We start from the raw sequence: 16506 nt of genomic DNA on the forward strand, positions 1-16506 counted from the left end.
AGATAAATAGCTCAAAATTAAAAAAAAAAACAAACAAACAAACAAAGTAACCAAACAGTTAATGTGAATTACTAAAATGATGGCTAAGATATACTTGACGAGACCTCTATGGACAGGTCCCTGTGTGGTGGAACCAATACCTTGAAGCAGTGCATGAAACACAATTGCCTGGCACAGACATCAGAAGAATTAAGGAAGATGTCCTTGCTGCAGTCTGGAAACATTTCTGAGAATAAGGAGCATGATGAAAGATGTGCAGAAGGCCAAGGCTCAAAAATCGTTGGCTTAGACTGTCTGCAAGGGATTTTAACAAGCTTGATGCATATACATTGATCAGGAAGAGGTCACAGGCCAGTGTCTGGTTCAGCAAGTCATAACTACTATGCACAAAAAGCACAGTCTGATGTCCTGTTTGTTGATTTCCCAGATTGTATCAATATTTCAATTTGGGTAGAACATACAGCAGAATCTGCAACTTCAAATGACTTACTATCACACTGGTATGAAAGAGAGATTCCTGAAGTAATTATGTCTCTTGAACTATTGAGGAACAGAAACGTATGGCCAGCCAATGTTGAATAAAATGTAGCCATCACCATGACATCGTGTTATAAAACCCTAGCTATAAGACAGGTGACTGCAGCTTTATTAGTGGACTGAGTACTTAATAGTATAGGCATGGAAGATGGGTGGGCTCATCCTGGGGGGACAGTGTGGTGGTGCTGGCTATACACACTTTACTGCCATTCCTCAGAAGAGGGAGGATGATGCAGAGGGAGCAGACATTAGTTTATCAAGCCACTGATGGATGGTAACCCTCATAATAAGTGTGTAGAATAATGCACCCACAAGGGGAGGGCATTATGGACCACCACTATGATGTAGTTGACATACCCCACTCACCAATGGGTAGGGTTAAGCCATCTAAATGCCCTCATTAATAGAATACTGGGAGGAGCACAAAGCATTATTATAGTTGCCTGAATGATAGCCCTCCTCCCCCAGACAAAGGGCATACTCAAAAATGAGGAATGAACAGACACTGTTTGAATAGGGACAGGTTTAATGGTCAGCAGACACATGGGTAAAACATCACATATTGAAAATATAGAATGCATTGCAGCTGAACTTGTCATATTCACATAATGAAGCAAAGCATTCACTTAAAGTGTTTCTGAGTGTAACTAACAAAGAGCAGGGGCACCAGGGGGTCACCAGGGGGTCTGTTTTGGAGATCTTCATTCTTCCCAAAGGCCCTTCAGCTGAGAAGAAAAACTATTTTTGGAGAAATATTCCTTCTACTGCAATTCCATTAAGATTTCCCTACAAAGCACTGTTTGGAGTTCCTACAAATAACCCAAGTAATTTTATCTGTATCTGAGGACATCTCTTGCTGTAGAGGAGCAAGTTCATCTGAATTGTCAGTCTTACTTGACAATGTCCAGAATTTGCAAAGCCCATTGATGTGTATCTTCTTTGGGTCTGTAAACAAAATTGATCTAGGTTCCAAAATCCACACACTATGCCTAACATCTGGTACTCATGATATAGAAAATAACCGGTGAGGGCCTGAGGTAGTGGGATCAGTGACTGAGACAGTGGGATTAGTGACCGAGGTAGTAGGATCAATGACTGAGGTAGTGGGATCAGTGACTGAGGTAATGTGGTCAGTGACTGAGGTAATGTGGTCAGTGACTGAGGTAATGTGGTCAGTGAATGAGGTAGCGGGATCAATGACTGAGATAGTGGGATCAGTGACTGAAGTAGAGGGATCAGTGACTGAGGTAAAGGAATCAGTAACTGAGGTAGTGGGATCAGTGACTGAGGTAATGTGGTCAGTGACTGAGGCAATGTGGTCAGTGACTGAGGAAGTGGAATCAGTGACTGAGATAGTGGGATCAGTGACTTGAAGTAAAGGGATCAGTGACTGAGGTAAAGGAATCAGTGACTGAGGTAGTGGGATCAGTGACTGAGGTAATGTGGTCAGTGACTGAGGTAGTGGGATCAATGACTGAGATAGTGGGATCAGTGACTGAGGTAGTGGGATCAGTGACTGAGGTAATGTGGTCAGTGACTGAGGTAGTGGGATCAGTGACTGAGGTAGAGGGATCAGTGACTGAGGTAGAGGGATCAGTGACTGTGTTAGTGGGATCCATGACTGAGGTAGTGGGAACAGTGACTGAGACAGTGGAATCAGTGACTAAGGCAGAGGGATCGGTGACTGATATAGTGAGAACAGTGATTGAGGTAGAGGGATCAGTGACCGTTAGTGGGATAAGTGACTGAGGTAATGCGATCGGTGACTGAGGTAGAGGGATCAGTGACTGAGGTAGTGGGATCAGTGACTGAGGTAGTGGGATCCGTGACTGAGGTAGAGAGATCAGTGACTGAAGTAATGTGGTCAGTAACTGAGGTAGTGGGATCAGTGACTGAGATAATGTGGTCAGTGACTGAGGTAATGTGGTCAGTGACTGAGGTAGTGGGATCAGTGACTGAGGTAGTGGGATCAGTGACTGAGGTAATGTGGTCAGTGACTGAGGTAGTGGGATCAGTGACTGAGGTAGAGGGATCAGTGACTGAGGTAGAGGGATCAGTGAATGAGGTAATGTGGTCAGTGACTGAGGTAGTGGGATCAATGACTATGGTAGTGGGATCAGTGACTGAAGTAGAGGGATCAGTGACTGAAGTAATGTGATCAGTGACTGAGGTAGTGGAATCAGTGACTGAGGTAATGTGGTCAGTGACTGAGGTAGTGGGATCAATGACTGAGATAGTGGGATCAGTGACTGAAGTAGAGGGATCAGTGACTGAAGTAATGTGATCAGTGACTGAGGTAGTGGAATCAATGACTGAGGTAATGGGATCAATGACTTAGATAGTGGGAACAGTGACTGAAGTAGACAGATCAGTGACTGAGGTAGAGGGATCAGTGACTGGGGTAGAGGGATTAGTGACTGTGTTAGTGGGATCTATGACTTGAGGTAATGTGATCAATGACTGAGGTAGCGGGATCAATGACTGAGATAGTGGGATGAGTGACAGAAGTAGAGGGATCAGTGACTGAGGTAGAGGGATCAGTGACTGAGGTAGAGGGATCCGTGACTGAGGTAGTAGAACAGTGACTGAGACTGTGAAATCAATGACTGAGGCAGAGGTATCAGTGACTAAGGTAGTGGGATTGGTGACTGATATAGTGAGCTCAGTGATTGAGATAGAGGGATCAGTGACTATTAGTGGGATCCGTGACTGAGGTAGAGGGATCAGTGACTGAAGTAATGTGGTCAGTAACTGAGGTAGTGGGATCAGTGACTGAGGTAATGTGATCAGTGACTGAGGTAGTGGGATCAGTGACTGAGGTAATGTGGTCAGTGACTGAGGTAGTGGGATCAGTGACTGAGGTAATGTGGTCGAGGTAATGTGGTCAGTGACTGAGGTAATGTGGTCAGTGACTGAGGTAGAGGGATCAGTGACTGAGGTAGAGGGATCAGTGGCTGAGGCAGAGGGATCAGTGACTGTGTTAGTGGGATCCGTGACTGAGGTAGTGGGATCCGTGACTGAGGTAGTGGGATCAGTGACTGAGTTAAAGGAATCAGTGAGGAGAGAACCACTGTGACTAATAGCAATGCAATTTGGAGTCTCTGTGTCAGTATAACAGCAGCGGCCTGTGAGGTAAGAGTCACCTACGTATCCCCAGGTTGTAAAGGCACTGTTTCCAAGCAGTCCTGCATTGCTAGAACTGTTTTGGAATTTGATGGCTACTTCCAGGGCTAACATACTGAATAAGTCTACCCCTCTAACAGGAAGGACATGCAGTTCTACATCAAAAGGTAAATCTCTGTCTCACAGTACAAAGACAGAACTGATGCCAGCTGCTGAAAGGAGCCAGGCCTACTGAAAGTTACATCCCAGTAGAGCAGAATGTGTTGGGAGGTACCATGTTTCTCTTGAAGCCAAGTCCAGTGAACAGGTGGTAATCTTTTTAAATTCTGCTGCCAAGAAATCAAAATCAAACTGTGGAGATACAACTTCTGATTCAGTCAGGGTTGCAAACACTGCCATGATAGACAAATGTAAGGCAGCATCATACTGACAAAAGAAGACCGATAATTACTGTGTGTGTTTGTGTGTATGGTCTTTGTGAATCTATGTACATGTGTGTGTGAGTGCGTGTGCATGAATGTGTGTGTGTGTGTGTGTGTGTGTGTGTGTGTGTGTGTGTGTGTGTGTGTGTGTGTGTATCTGAGTGTGTCTGTGAGCAAGTGCGTGCATATGTGCATGTGCATGTGTCTGTGTGCATGCGTGCGTGCGTGTGTGCGCGTGTGCGTGTGTGCGTGTGTGTGTGTGTGTGTGTGTGTGTGTGTATCTGAGTGTGTCTGTGAGCAAGTGCGTGCATATGTGCATGTGCATGTGTCTGTGTGCATGAGTGTGGGTGTGTGCGTGTGCGTGTGTGTGTGTGTGTGTGTGTGTGTGTGTGTGTGTGTGTGTGTGTGTGTGTGTGTGTGTGTGTGTGCGTGTGTGTGTGTGTTTGTGCATACATGCATTTGTTTTGGTGGGGTGACACAGATAAAACATCCAGCTTCCCTTCGAGGAATAAGGAAGACATAATGGTCATGGTAGAAGGAATACTCATGTACTATTAACTCCAAAACAAGGTATCAGCCAGAAGCAAAAATATTTCTGCCTCCATTTCAGTCAATTTTTTCCATTAGCAAATAGACTTTCCAGTTTTATGGTGCCTTTGCCAATGTTACTTAATCCTGAACAAATGCAGTAGGCTTTAGTGTCATGTTCAGGACTCCCCCTCACCAAAAAAAAACACTGAAATGCTAGTCTGCAGGTGCGATATGTTTTCTCCAAAGATGTTTAGAAGATGATGGCTCTATGTTAGTAGAGATATCAGATATGGAATAGCAACAGCTGGAAAGAACTAGGGGAAGATGGATACTCTGTGTCTTTCAGTGATGCAGGTGATGGTTTGGATTTCTGGATGCTGAGATCTTCTATTACATATTGATGTACTTCTGTAAGTACTTTTCTTTTATGTAGGACAATTTGCAGATAAGATTAGGTCATTTGTCTGCACTGCTCTGATTAGGAGACATTAAGGCCCCTAGCAGTTAACTAACAGCAAACTAAAGTGAATGCCAAACAATGAAAGAAAGGGAGTGAAAGAAATACAGACAGACAGTGAGACAGACATAAATGTGCAATGTTTTTCAGAGACAGTGGGAGAGGCAAGGAAATATCATACACTTCTACAATATTTTTGTTGTGGAAATAATGGTCTAGGTTCATAATTGAATACTTGGCTAACTACCCAGAAGGGCCATTTTGAGACTAGCCAATAACATGAGTTCAGAATCAAACCCTGTACACTGTGCCTATGAAGTGAAACTCTTAATCATTATGCCAAATACCTCTTCCCCCATAATGTCTAATTCCTACAAGCATGATGATAAAGTCATGCTAAATATATAATTTTGCTGGAAGGTGAAAACAAAAATATATACCTTTCAATAACTTTGACAGCATATGATATGGTAAACTAGTGCAGGAGCTCAATCAACATAATAACTCTAACCCTGGTGTTCTGTAAGGTCATTCATTTCATTCTTCTTATAACACTGCAACACAAAATTTAGGGGCTTAGAAATCATTGGCAAAGTATGTTTTGACATGAATCGGTTACCACAGTAGCCAGTGAGACAATGCAGAGGCAGGGCATTCATCTGTGCTTCTGGCAATACAAGTTTGGGAAATGGGTTCATGGTGCTGGTATTGTTGGCCAGGGAGTAGATGAAACAGCTGATAGCCAGCTCGCCTATCTCACAGGAAAGTGGTATAGGAAACAGATGCCTATGCAGAGTGTATCAGATAGCAGGAGCCTCACTGTTACTGAATACTCATTGTACTCACTGCCCCCACAGATATGGACCTTGACCAATTACTACACATTTGAAAGCTCTTGGTGTCATGGGCAGTACTTCCCTACAGAATTCTTTAATCACCAATTGATTGACATTCCAAAACGTTGGAAGGCCCAGTCAGTAAAGGGTTACTCCTGGACAAAACATTCTATAAATAACTGGTGCATTCTGGGTCAGACAACTGCAGTAACCAAGAAAACAACTGGAAGGCTACGTGAGGTTGGGGCAAGGGAGAGTAAATGTTTAAATAAATGAATAAATAAGTAAATAAACAAGAAGAAATAAAAATAAAAAAAAACAGTAACCAGAATAATGCAGCTCACTTTTCAAAATAGGGTGGAAAGGAACGTATACAACATATTACAACCATAGAAAAGTACACGAGAATAAGTGCTAGAAATTCTTCATTATTGTACAACTTATCTGTCTTGTAGAAATTCATTAAAGTGTGAAGACAAGAACAAAATTTTACTCATATCAATTAGTCATACAGATCTATTTCCCTTGAATTAGCTTTCTTAGCTATTCATTTGATTACCAATAAAATGCTGAGCTTATATCCAGGAAGAATTTATTTTTTCTCTTTATGATGTTCATGATATCATAGATTCTTTTTTTTAACCCAAAGATCAGTCAGTTTCTCCTTGGTGAATAATAAATTCAGTCATTTTCCTTATAATAATACCTTTCTAGCATTTTGTTCATTCAAAAACAAGATCAATTTGCTTTAAGTGTAACTGTTGGGGACATAGTTGCTTTCTCACCTAATTACTCGTGTGATGTCAAAACCCAGGCTGAGCTGACCATTAAGAATGCAACTAAACAGAACACATTTCAAACAGCTTTTATTTACCATGAAGCAATTCAGATTAGTCATTAAGTTGTGAAAGAATGCATTCAATTTATTATGAAGGGATTAAAAGAAGGCATCCTTAAATACATGAAAATTAATGTATACGCAGTGCAGATGATATCTGCTAGTTATCAGTAGGATTATGTAATATTTGATATGCTTGTGTATGGATATTATTTCAAATGACAGCTCATACTGAGCATAGACAACATGTATGCTACAGATGGAGTTTGGGTTCATAGTTATTCAAATATTTATATTTAGCTGACTTTTGTTCAACTGGATCAGTTCCATTTTCAGTGGAAGCTTATAAATAAAAGCATCTGATAGCATGCATAGCCAATATTCACAAACATCCTTGTGAACTTAAAATGTTGAAAATAGGAACAAAGGTTCTTGAAAAGTAGGAAAATCCAGATAAAAACGAGATATCTCATTACTGTAAAAGATGAATACCAAATAGTACATAACTCTTCCTACTTATAGTAGTGTGAGATATTCCTCAGAAACCTATCACTAAAATATATAGAGTATCAACAATGAAGCCCCCCGCCCACCTTATTCATGTATGCTAGTCCTAACCACAACCTTAAGCCTAACCTAACCCTACCATTACACATTACATTACTAAAAACCCTACTAAGACAACACTTGATCTTGGTTTTGTAGCTTAGGCTTGTTGATATTTGGCTTTTTTACTGGGAGAGATGTATTCATTGTTTTGTGATTCACTCTCATGAGTCACGTAGTGTTTTGTGATTCTCTCTTTTTTCTTCTGCCCTTTTTGATTCTCTGTTTTGAGTTTTTTACCTTTAAAGATAGAATAATCTAAAAATATACTATTAACAGCAATGTTTATTTATACAGGGAAATGTAAATCATTTGGTTGTACAGCATACCTGACAAGTAAATTTAACATATACAAAATAACATATGCCAATAACAAGACATTGCAATTTGCAAAAATTGAAATAAAATTACACACATAGTATACAAGAAAACAAAACTCACTCTACAGTAGTTAACATTATTTAGGGTGCAGAGATGATGAGACAGGACAAAGCCTCAACATTTACTGAGCAAATGTAGAGAATGCAAATTGTGTGGAGTATTACATAAGACATATGTATATCAAGCAGCATTAAGATTATACAAAGTATTTGGTATGATTGTACTGATGTTATTAGATGTACATGCCTAGTCCAAGATATAGCATCTGACTTACTAGGACAGAAGAATGTACTGCTGAGCAAAATAATACAGATGTTTTTATTTTCTTACCAGTAATAGTTTTGGATTGGCATACTGGTTAAAATGAAAGATCATGCTGCAAAGCATGCTGGCAACAAATGGTATTCCACTCAGTTTGTAAGTACATAAACAAAAGGGCAGCAGTTAGGAAAATCAAAGTAAAACTAGCTGATGTAGTAATAACCATTTTCTAATACTACCAAACTTAATAAAATATGTGAGTATTGAAAAGAAAAAATGTAAATATAAGGAGAAACTAAGAGACTCAAACAAAGAGAAGGAAGGAATGAAGGATGTATACCTGGTGTGTACCAGTTAAATTAATCTACTTTAAAACACCAAATACTCTTTCAATATCTTCTGATAATATATCATAAACTGTTTTTGTAATATGTAGTACTTGAAATTCTGTGATATTCAGAAACTGGCAAAAAAGATAACCTTTATAATATATGCGGTGCACTGATAATGCCTTGACACTGGCAAAAAGATAAGCTGGAAATGCACTGCTCTATCACAAGACCAAATCATAACAGAATTCAAAGATGCATAAGAACTTTTGTTATGTACCTTGTAAAGCTGTTATGATTAGGTCTAATGCAACAACAGACACACACATACAGCAGCCTCCAGTAATCTGACCATTTTAAGAGATGCAATGCACTTTTGTTTTGCACCTTTCAAAGCTGTTATGATCAGGTCTTATGCTGCAACTCAAACATCACAACCTCCACAAAATAGGCAGCAATTTTCAGCTTCAAAAGCTGTTATGCATTTTGTATGGTGACACAAACAACAGATATGTAATGTTTTGAACTTTTGAACAGCTTGTAAAGCTGTTGTTGATTTGTGTGGTAGCTTTTGGTTTGTTATAACTTTTATAGCTGTAAAACACTTTGCCTTCCTACACATATTTTCTATAAACAGTAGTACATCGTGGCAGCTCAAATCCCATATACTATCAAGAATTATTATCAGGTCTCTGACATTATAGATAATGATTATGTGTTCTATACAAGGATTTAAATATTCACCCATTGAGCTTTGCTTCACTCTGCTCTTAAGCTGAATTTCTTAACATCTATTTAAAAAACACATAATATAGAGGATTATGATCAGATGTCTGATCATGACCAGCTTTTTATGTATTTGAGATATGGAGGCCAATAAGTTCACCCAAGAACAAAGCTCAAGAGGTGAAGCTTGGCATCCTTTTTGAAAACACGTTTCTGGTTATGAATGGAGATCCAATAATGATTCTTTGTAGTGCATGGAGTGTTGTCTGCTCCATGTATTACCAGATACAGTAGAAAAGACTGTAGGATCATGAAGTGTTTTACTGGCTTTCAAAGCCTTTGAATACCAGTAAAATATTTAGTGCTGTCAGACAGACAGCAGGCAGAAAGGAAATGTCTATTTGTGACTTCAAAAACTGTTAAGACACTTTCCATTCTTTTTGTTTATAGGTGTGGTAGAGCAAAGCATCTAACAACTTTTAAAAGTTGTTTTAACTTCTGCTACTGCTGTTTGCTTTGTTAGTCCCTAGCTTGAGACCTAGTCTAAACAACACATAGGTGCACTTAACAAGCTTTTGTTAAGCATTCCTAAACACTGTTAAGATCTGGTCTTGCCCTATGAATATAACTGAAAAGTATATCTTTTTACTGGTTTTTTAAGCATCTAACAACTTTTAAAAGTTGTTTTAACTTCTGCTACTGCTGTTTGCTTTGTTAGTCCCTAGCTTGAGACCTAGTCTAAACATCACATAGGTGCACTTAACAAGCTTTTGTTAAGCATTCCTAAACACTGTTAAGATCTGGTCTTGCCCTATGAATATAACTGAAAAGTATATCTTTTTACTGGTTTTTGAATGCAGTCATGGTATTCCATGCACTACAAGTTGGTTATGATTAGGCAACCAATCATAATCCTCTACATTACACATTTCTGATGTCAAAAACGTGTATAACTGGTTATTCTAGTTACATGCCACAATGAATATACAGCATAGTTTAAAAGAAATGGGTGTCACATACTTCGTTAAATGAAGTGTGTGTCTCACAGAATGTAGTGCCAGCTAATCATTTTGGTAAAAACACATAAAGGAATACAGTGATCCCTACAGCATAGCTTGAACACCATTCCTGACTAAACAAATAAACCCTAAAACTCCCAATAGATTAAAGACAGAAAATATTATTAAAGTAATGAAAAACATAGTAGCTGTATTGCTTACTTTTTACTTCACTGAGATTTATTACTTAAATCATGTTTTGACAAATGAGTAATGAATGCCTCAAACCAAACGTACAAATGGAACCAACACAGACAGGAAAGCTTGGGGTGCTACTCAGGACAATTGCAGAAGCAATCTCTGTGGAAACCTCATAGGCAGTTTGAGCTCTTTCACAAAAGAAAAAATAAACACAACAGTTCAAAACACTACTTACAGAATAACACTGGTGTATAAAAACACACTATAGTTAATTCTGTATGACCCAGATTGTATCATAGATAACAGAATGACTATACAGTTGTCTCTTCTTTATAATAATAGTCATACAGAATTTTAAATATATAAATGTATAAACATCTAACATATATCAAAAAACTCCATGTAGTGTAAACAATTAGATCAAGTCACTGATTATAACTTCATTTTATATGTTTTTGAAATGATGTCAAGAAACTCACCTTTGTAGTTTTGTTCTCATTGAAAATTACTTGACATCATTTTATGAACACTTAACAAAATGCTTATGATTAGAGACCCTACAGGGCTGACTTACTCATTCTGGCTGCCCTGATACTATGACACTCAACATATGAAAATGCCCTGTCAAGCCTATTTTCACTGTCCAGTCTTATCTTGTGGTGTCAATCACAGTTATTTTTTTTAAATATTACTGTCCCTTAGGATACGTTAACAATCCACTGAATTTCACTACTTACCAGCTGGATCAAAGTCCTGGTAATAGCTGGGACAGTACTGTGTTGATACTTGTCCAGCAGGAACATCTCCCCAACATAACCAACCATCCCATGTTCTGTTACAATAGGATCCTAGATCAAAAACAGAACAATTAGAAATATAAAATACATAATCACTTCTTGTAGTGTTATCCCGTTATCAATAAAATACTTATATCTTATGTTTCTATCTTATGCTCTTTTAATGACTTTCATTGGTTATCATTTTTTTTTTAGTTACCACTTGTTATACCAGGATAAATTATTCCAGTTGCTTCATCTTTAGTTAAAAGCGTCATTTTTATACAGCTAGCATTTAGGGGTCTGTAAGCAATCAGTAATGTAATTTCATTGTACTCATGACACATACTGTGATATATCCCCATCAGAACATAACATGATATTGATTATTTGCACTAAATATTACATGGCTAAGTTTAGGGATAAAAGAATTTGATTATTGCATTACACTGTTCCTATACTTGTGAACATATGGAAGAAAGTCTGTAAACTTACAGTAAGTGCTTCTTTCACAAAAAATTGTGTATGATTCAAAATTACAAATAAATTAAACCTTATACTATTTTGAAGAAATTATTTATATACTAGCCTACATATCTAAAAATGTACAAAGGACAAAAAGATTAAGTAAGATAGTATATGAATGACATTGGCAATCATCATAAACACTGTTCCCAAATTAAATAGACCAAGATATTTATTTATTATTTATTTATTTTATTAACATTTGTTTACTGGGAAGGTTCACTGGGCTGAACAGAGCCCATTTTCAGTGAAGGCCTGGGGAGAAAAGCTCCAATGCACAATACAAAAGTAGTTGCAAAACAATATTTTCAACAAAAATTATTACAATATTTATAGGAGTCCTCTCAATGCCCAAAGTGGCAGTGAGGTGATATAATAACACAATAATAAGGAAGTTAAAACAGATATTTCAGGTATCATACACAAAAATCTACATGCTACACACAGACAAAAAACATACACACATACACACACACACACACACACACACACACACACACACACACACACACACACACACACGTGTGTGTGTGTGCTTTCAGAATCACAGGCCAGTAGGACTTTTCACTTAAAAATGTAAAACGTAGACAACAAATCCTATGCAGAAGATCACAAAGATTGCTACAGAATGTGTCATTTAAATATTAATACCTCCTTAGGCCATCTTTTTATGGCTCACTTGTGCATTAAAATATTAGCTAAATGTGACATTTCAGTCACCCAGTCAATTCTAATATTTATAAGTACAGTAATGTAAAGTGTGTTTGTATCATGTCATCTAACACAAGGCAAAACTGAAAACATTTATACTTATTATTTGTGACATCTACAAACTCTAACGTATGCTTAGAATGAGGTAAAAAAGGCATCTACCATTAGAAAATTTGTGACAGTAAATAAAAAAGAGATGACAACGAAAACCCAAACTGGTAACCACAAAAAAATCACTGTGGAAGTCCAATGAAGGGAGAGAACATAAAGGAAACCAAGTTTATTGCACAAATCCTGCACGAATATACACAGATACACTAACACTGTAAATCTCACTAATACGTTTTTGTTCCACACTTCTACTGATGTAGAATATTATCCTTCAAGCAAGCTTTTGACTTGATGTATTTCACAACTACTGACGGGGATATTAAGGAGCATCTTTAGAGAGGAAAACAAAGTAACACTTCCGAGTTACATTTCTGCATGCTTTGTTCTTCCAGGTCTGGAAGCTTGTTCGTGAATCGGGCACGAAAAATAAACAAAGCATGCAGAAATGTAACTCGGAAGTGTTACTTTGTTTTCCTCTCTAAAGATGCTCCTTAATATCTCCGTCAGTTTCCTTTATGTTCTCTCCCTTCATTGGACTTCCACAGTGATTTTTTGTGGTTATTAGAAAATTTGTGCCCAACATATCCCTTCTGACCTTCCCCTCTCTTCCATGCCCAAAAATAGAAACAGAGTTACACCAGTAACTGCTGTTCCTCTATTTTACATATACTTATAACCATGAATTTTGCTTCAGAACTTTCATTTGAAGTTGGTGCTTTTTTAATAAGGCTCTGTCACACACGTACTCTGTGAAGTCACCCAATAGGCTGTGATGATAATGTTCCCTGTTCCCATAGTAGCTAAGTTTTGTCAACGAGAGAAGTGTAGAAATATCAAGTTTCTCTAGTGTGTTTTTTACTTGATAATCAGGGCATATTTTCTTAAAGAGATGGAATGTCATGGACACGTTAAGGTTACTGTAGGTCACAATGCCATGATAGTTTGTAATTAGCATTCTTTTTAGGTAATTTTTTTAATTTTTTTTTTAATGGCATGTTTTGTGACATCAGTGGGTTTAAGATTTATGGTGAGAATTGGTTGGGTTTGGAATGCAGCAATGTGGTGGTAAGTGTGGCCTGGGCTTCGTCATCAGTTTTTGACATAACTTCTGTGGACTGGATTAGCAGGAAGAATCAGTCCACACTGTGAAACTTACAGTGGCCCTAAATTGAATGACATCCATGAGAACTATGAAAGAAAGACATTATTGAAATCAATCATTTCTACTGCTGTGCAAATTAACATCTTGCCACAGATAGAACAAGGAGTTGTATTTGTCAGTTTTCAAGCAGCATGATTCAGAAACCTAAACAGTTCTGCATTTTTTTCTTCAAAACCACTGCAGCTTAGGTTGAAATAGAATAGAAAGGGAAGTATGATACATTTCTCTGCTTTCTATCACTCTGTGCCAGCCATCTGAAACTATAAAATCCTGTGACTATTGATGATATAGGTCAACAAATTAACAATCCCTTGTGAAATCCAAGAGAACAAAAAAAAAAGAAAACAGAATGGCTGAAATCCTTCAAGAAAAAAAGTCAGTAATTATATTAAATGCTAACAACGAAACTGAGTATATAAAATGAAGCAACTAAGGCCACAAGAAGCACAGCAAAGCCATAAAATTTAAAGGAAGGATTCCTATCAAAAAGTTACTATTCTGAGTACACACACACACACACACACACACACACACACACACACTCACACACACACACACACACACACACACACACACACACACACACACACACACACATACACACACAAATAAAATAGATCTTGAAATGAATGCTTATCAAAGGTTTTGAAACTTTCTTGCACCCCATCAAAGTATAGTGAAACTGCAGTATCAGTGTCCAAGATACAGTGTATTTGGGACTCTACTAATTATACACAACCAGTCCAACCCAGCTGACTCTTTTCATTTGAGATTTGCTGCTTTTGATATAATGAGGTGATTTGTTCAGTCACATTTTCCAAAATGATGTTGTGGAACTCTAACTCAATAGATTACATCAAGCAGTAGTAACTTGTCTTAAGCACTAAGCTTATCTACCAGTATGCTTTACAAACAAATGTATTATGCTTTTTAAGAGGTACCAAAAAAGTTACATCCAGGTGAATGTGAAGAACATCTAGGGGTATTGTAATGTTATGTATCACAAGCTTTAATGCTCATATCACATGAGAGGTTTAATACCCTCTGAGGCCTCAGACACAGGACACAGCAATTTTGTCAGCACTAACAACTGAAACAGTCCCTAAAAGACAACCAAATGTCTTTGGAAAGTCTGTTGGAAAGGGACTAATTCACTATCAAATGCATTAGGGTATGGGGTCTAATGAATTGTCCTTTGTGCTAAAAGTAGAAGCAGAAAAGGGTCCTGGAAGAAGAAACTTACTTCTGTATTATAACAATTTTTTTTCACTTAAGGAACTCTGTCTCGTCATTGATTTGCACGCTGCCTCAGAGCACACAAGACTGTAATGGGGACCTCAGACTGAGGAGTCGCCCATAAGATAGTGTCTGGGAACTATTATAGTGTGAGCTATGTCTATACAAGGATAACATGGGAATATATTTAGGACTTTGCTGATACTGAAAGTGCAGCAGAAACTAAATGTAGCTTGCCAGGAATGAGAAATGTATTCATGTTACTCCCATCCATGTCTAAATTAACGCCAACTGTAAAACAGATAATAAAGACATCATACAACAGTTTTACTTTTCAGTAAGTCTAACTATTCTGTAGGAATAAAAATACAGAGATTGTTAAATAAAACTACACAGACTCTGAACATATGACAGCTATAATGGACATGAAGAACAACAGCCATTTTGTCTGATAAGTTACATTTAAAAACTGATATCCTTTTTCACAAAATAATAGTACTCAAAACATATTTAAAAATCCATGGCAGAAATATTGATTGTATAAAAGCAACATGAAAGATGGCCTCTCCAGATACCTGTACAATTGTCTGATGTCATTAATGATGCACTGCTTGATTCTAAGGAGTTACTATTTTTAGCCAAGGCATAACTAATAATACAATATTCATGTGGATATAGCTTAGAATCCTTAAAATCACCCCATGCAGTGTTATGATAAGAAGATTACTGGAAGAATAAAAACATCCCTACAGTCAATTTTCTTAAAATATGAACAATATTGCTTCTCATGCTATATTATCAAATGACAGTATAGCTGTAAAAACGACTGCTGTCCCAAGAAAAGAATACAGGTGACCTTCCAACTCTAACAAGGTTTAATGCTATATTTTAATTACCAGAATGGAAAATAAACTAGTTTAAACTTCAACAAGTCATCTTTATTCCTCTCACATGAAGGGTATCAGAGAGTAAGTCTCTTAGAGCTGCTAGCTAAAGTGATTTTATCTGGACTAATCCTTAATTAACAGAATGGAGAAACGATAAGTTCCAAAATATCAAATGGAAAATTCCCTGTTTATGCATTAAATGATTGTGTGTGTGGGTGTAGGGGGGGGGGGGTGTTTGTGTACACTCCTTTAAGATGGCAAGCAAGTTTTACATTTTTGGCTGGCATTCCACACCAGAATTGTCTAAAAATTGAACTAAATCTCCTTAAGGTGTTAAGCATGCTCAGTTTTAAAGAAATACAAATAATTCAAATGCAGAGTTATTCCCATCCCAATCATTTAGGGAGGTAATAATGAAAGATCTTGAAGTATTATTAGGGATGGCACAGAATGCCTGGTACTTGAAAGGTGAAGTGGGTGTCAACATCATCAAATAGAAGTACAAACCAAAGTTCAGTTTGTAATTAAGAAAGTCAAACATAACAGAGAATGCTCTGGTAGCCTACTTCAAAATAATTAAACTCCTGGAATCAGACATGGAAAACACGAAGAAGCAGCAAGGCAAAAATAAAAACCTTCTGTGCCTAAAAGGAGTATCAGAGTAAATAAAAGATACTGAGCTACAGTGTGTCTTTCATTAATAGAGTGTATAGTCTTTGCCTCTCTCAGATCCAGTGATTAATGATGGAGGGCTGAAGGGCACCTTAAGCATGGCAGCTGCACTATAAGCTGCACAGTTAAACATCCATGGCATAATCTTGCCACCCAGAAAGACAGAAATACTAAATGATG

The 16506-nt window shown here is 37.7% G+C and overlaps 1 protein-coding gene across 2 annotated transcripts in view; it reads right to left on the reverse strand.

Moving 5' to 3' along the window:
* The window catches only part of CALCRL (calcitonin receptor like receptor), a 932649-nt gene that overhangs the window by 130792 nt on the left and 785351 nt on the right, over positions 1-16506 (reverse strand). For both annotated transcript variants that reach the window (XM_044075151.1, XM_044075152.1), the window contains one exon: positions 10984-11094. In XM_044075151.1, coding sequence (XP_043931086.1) covers positions 10984-11094 — 111 coding nt within the window. The remainder of the gene's footprint in view (positions 1-10983; positions 11095-16506) is intronic.

Source organism: Protopterus annectens, chromosome 6.part0 (genome assembly GCF_019279795.1).
Source record: "Protopterus annectens isolate FY-2018-M chromosome 6.part0, PAN1.0, whole genome shotgun sequence".
Lineage (NCBI taxonomy): Eukaryota > Metazoa > Chordata > Ceratodontiformes > Protopteridae > Protopterus > Protopterus annectens.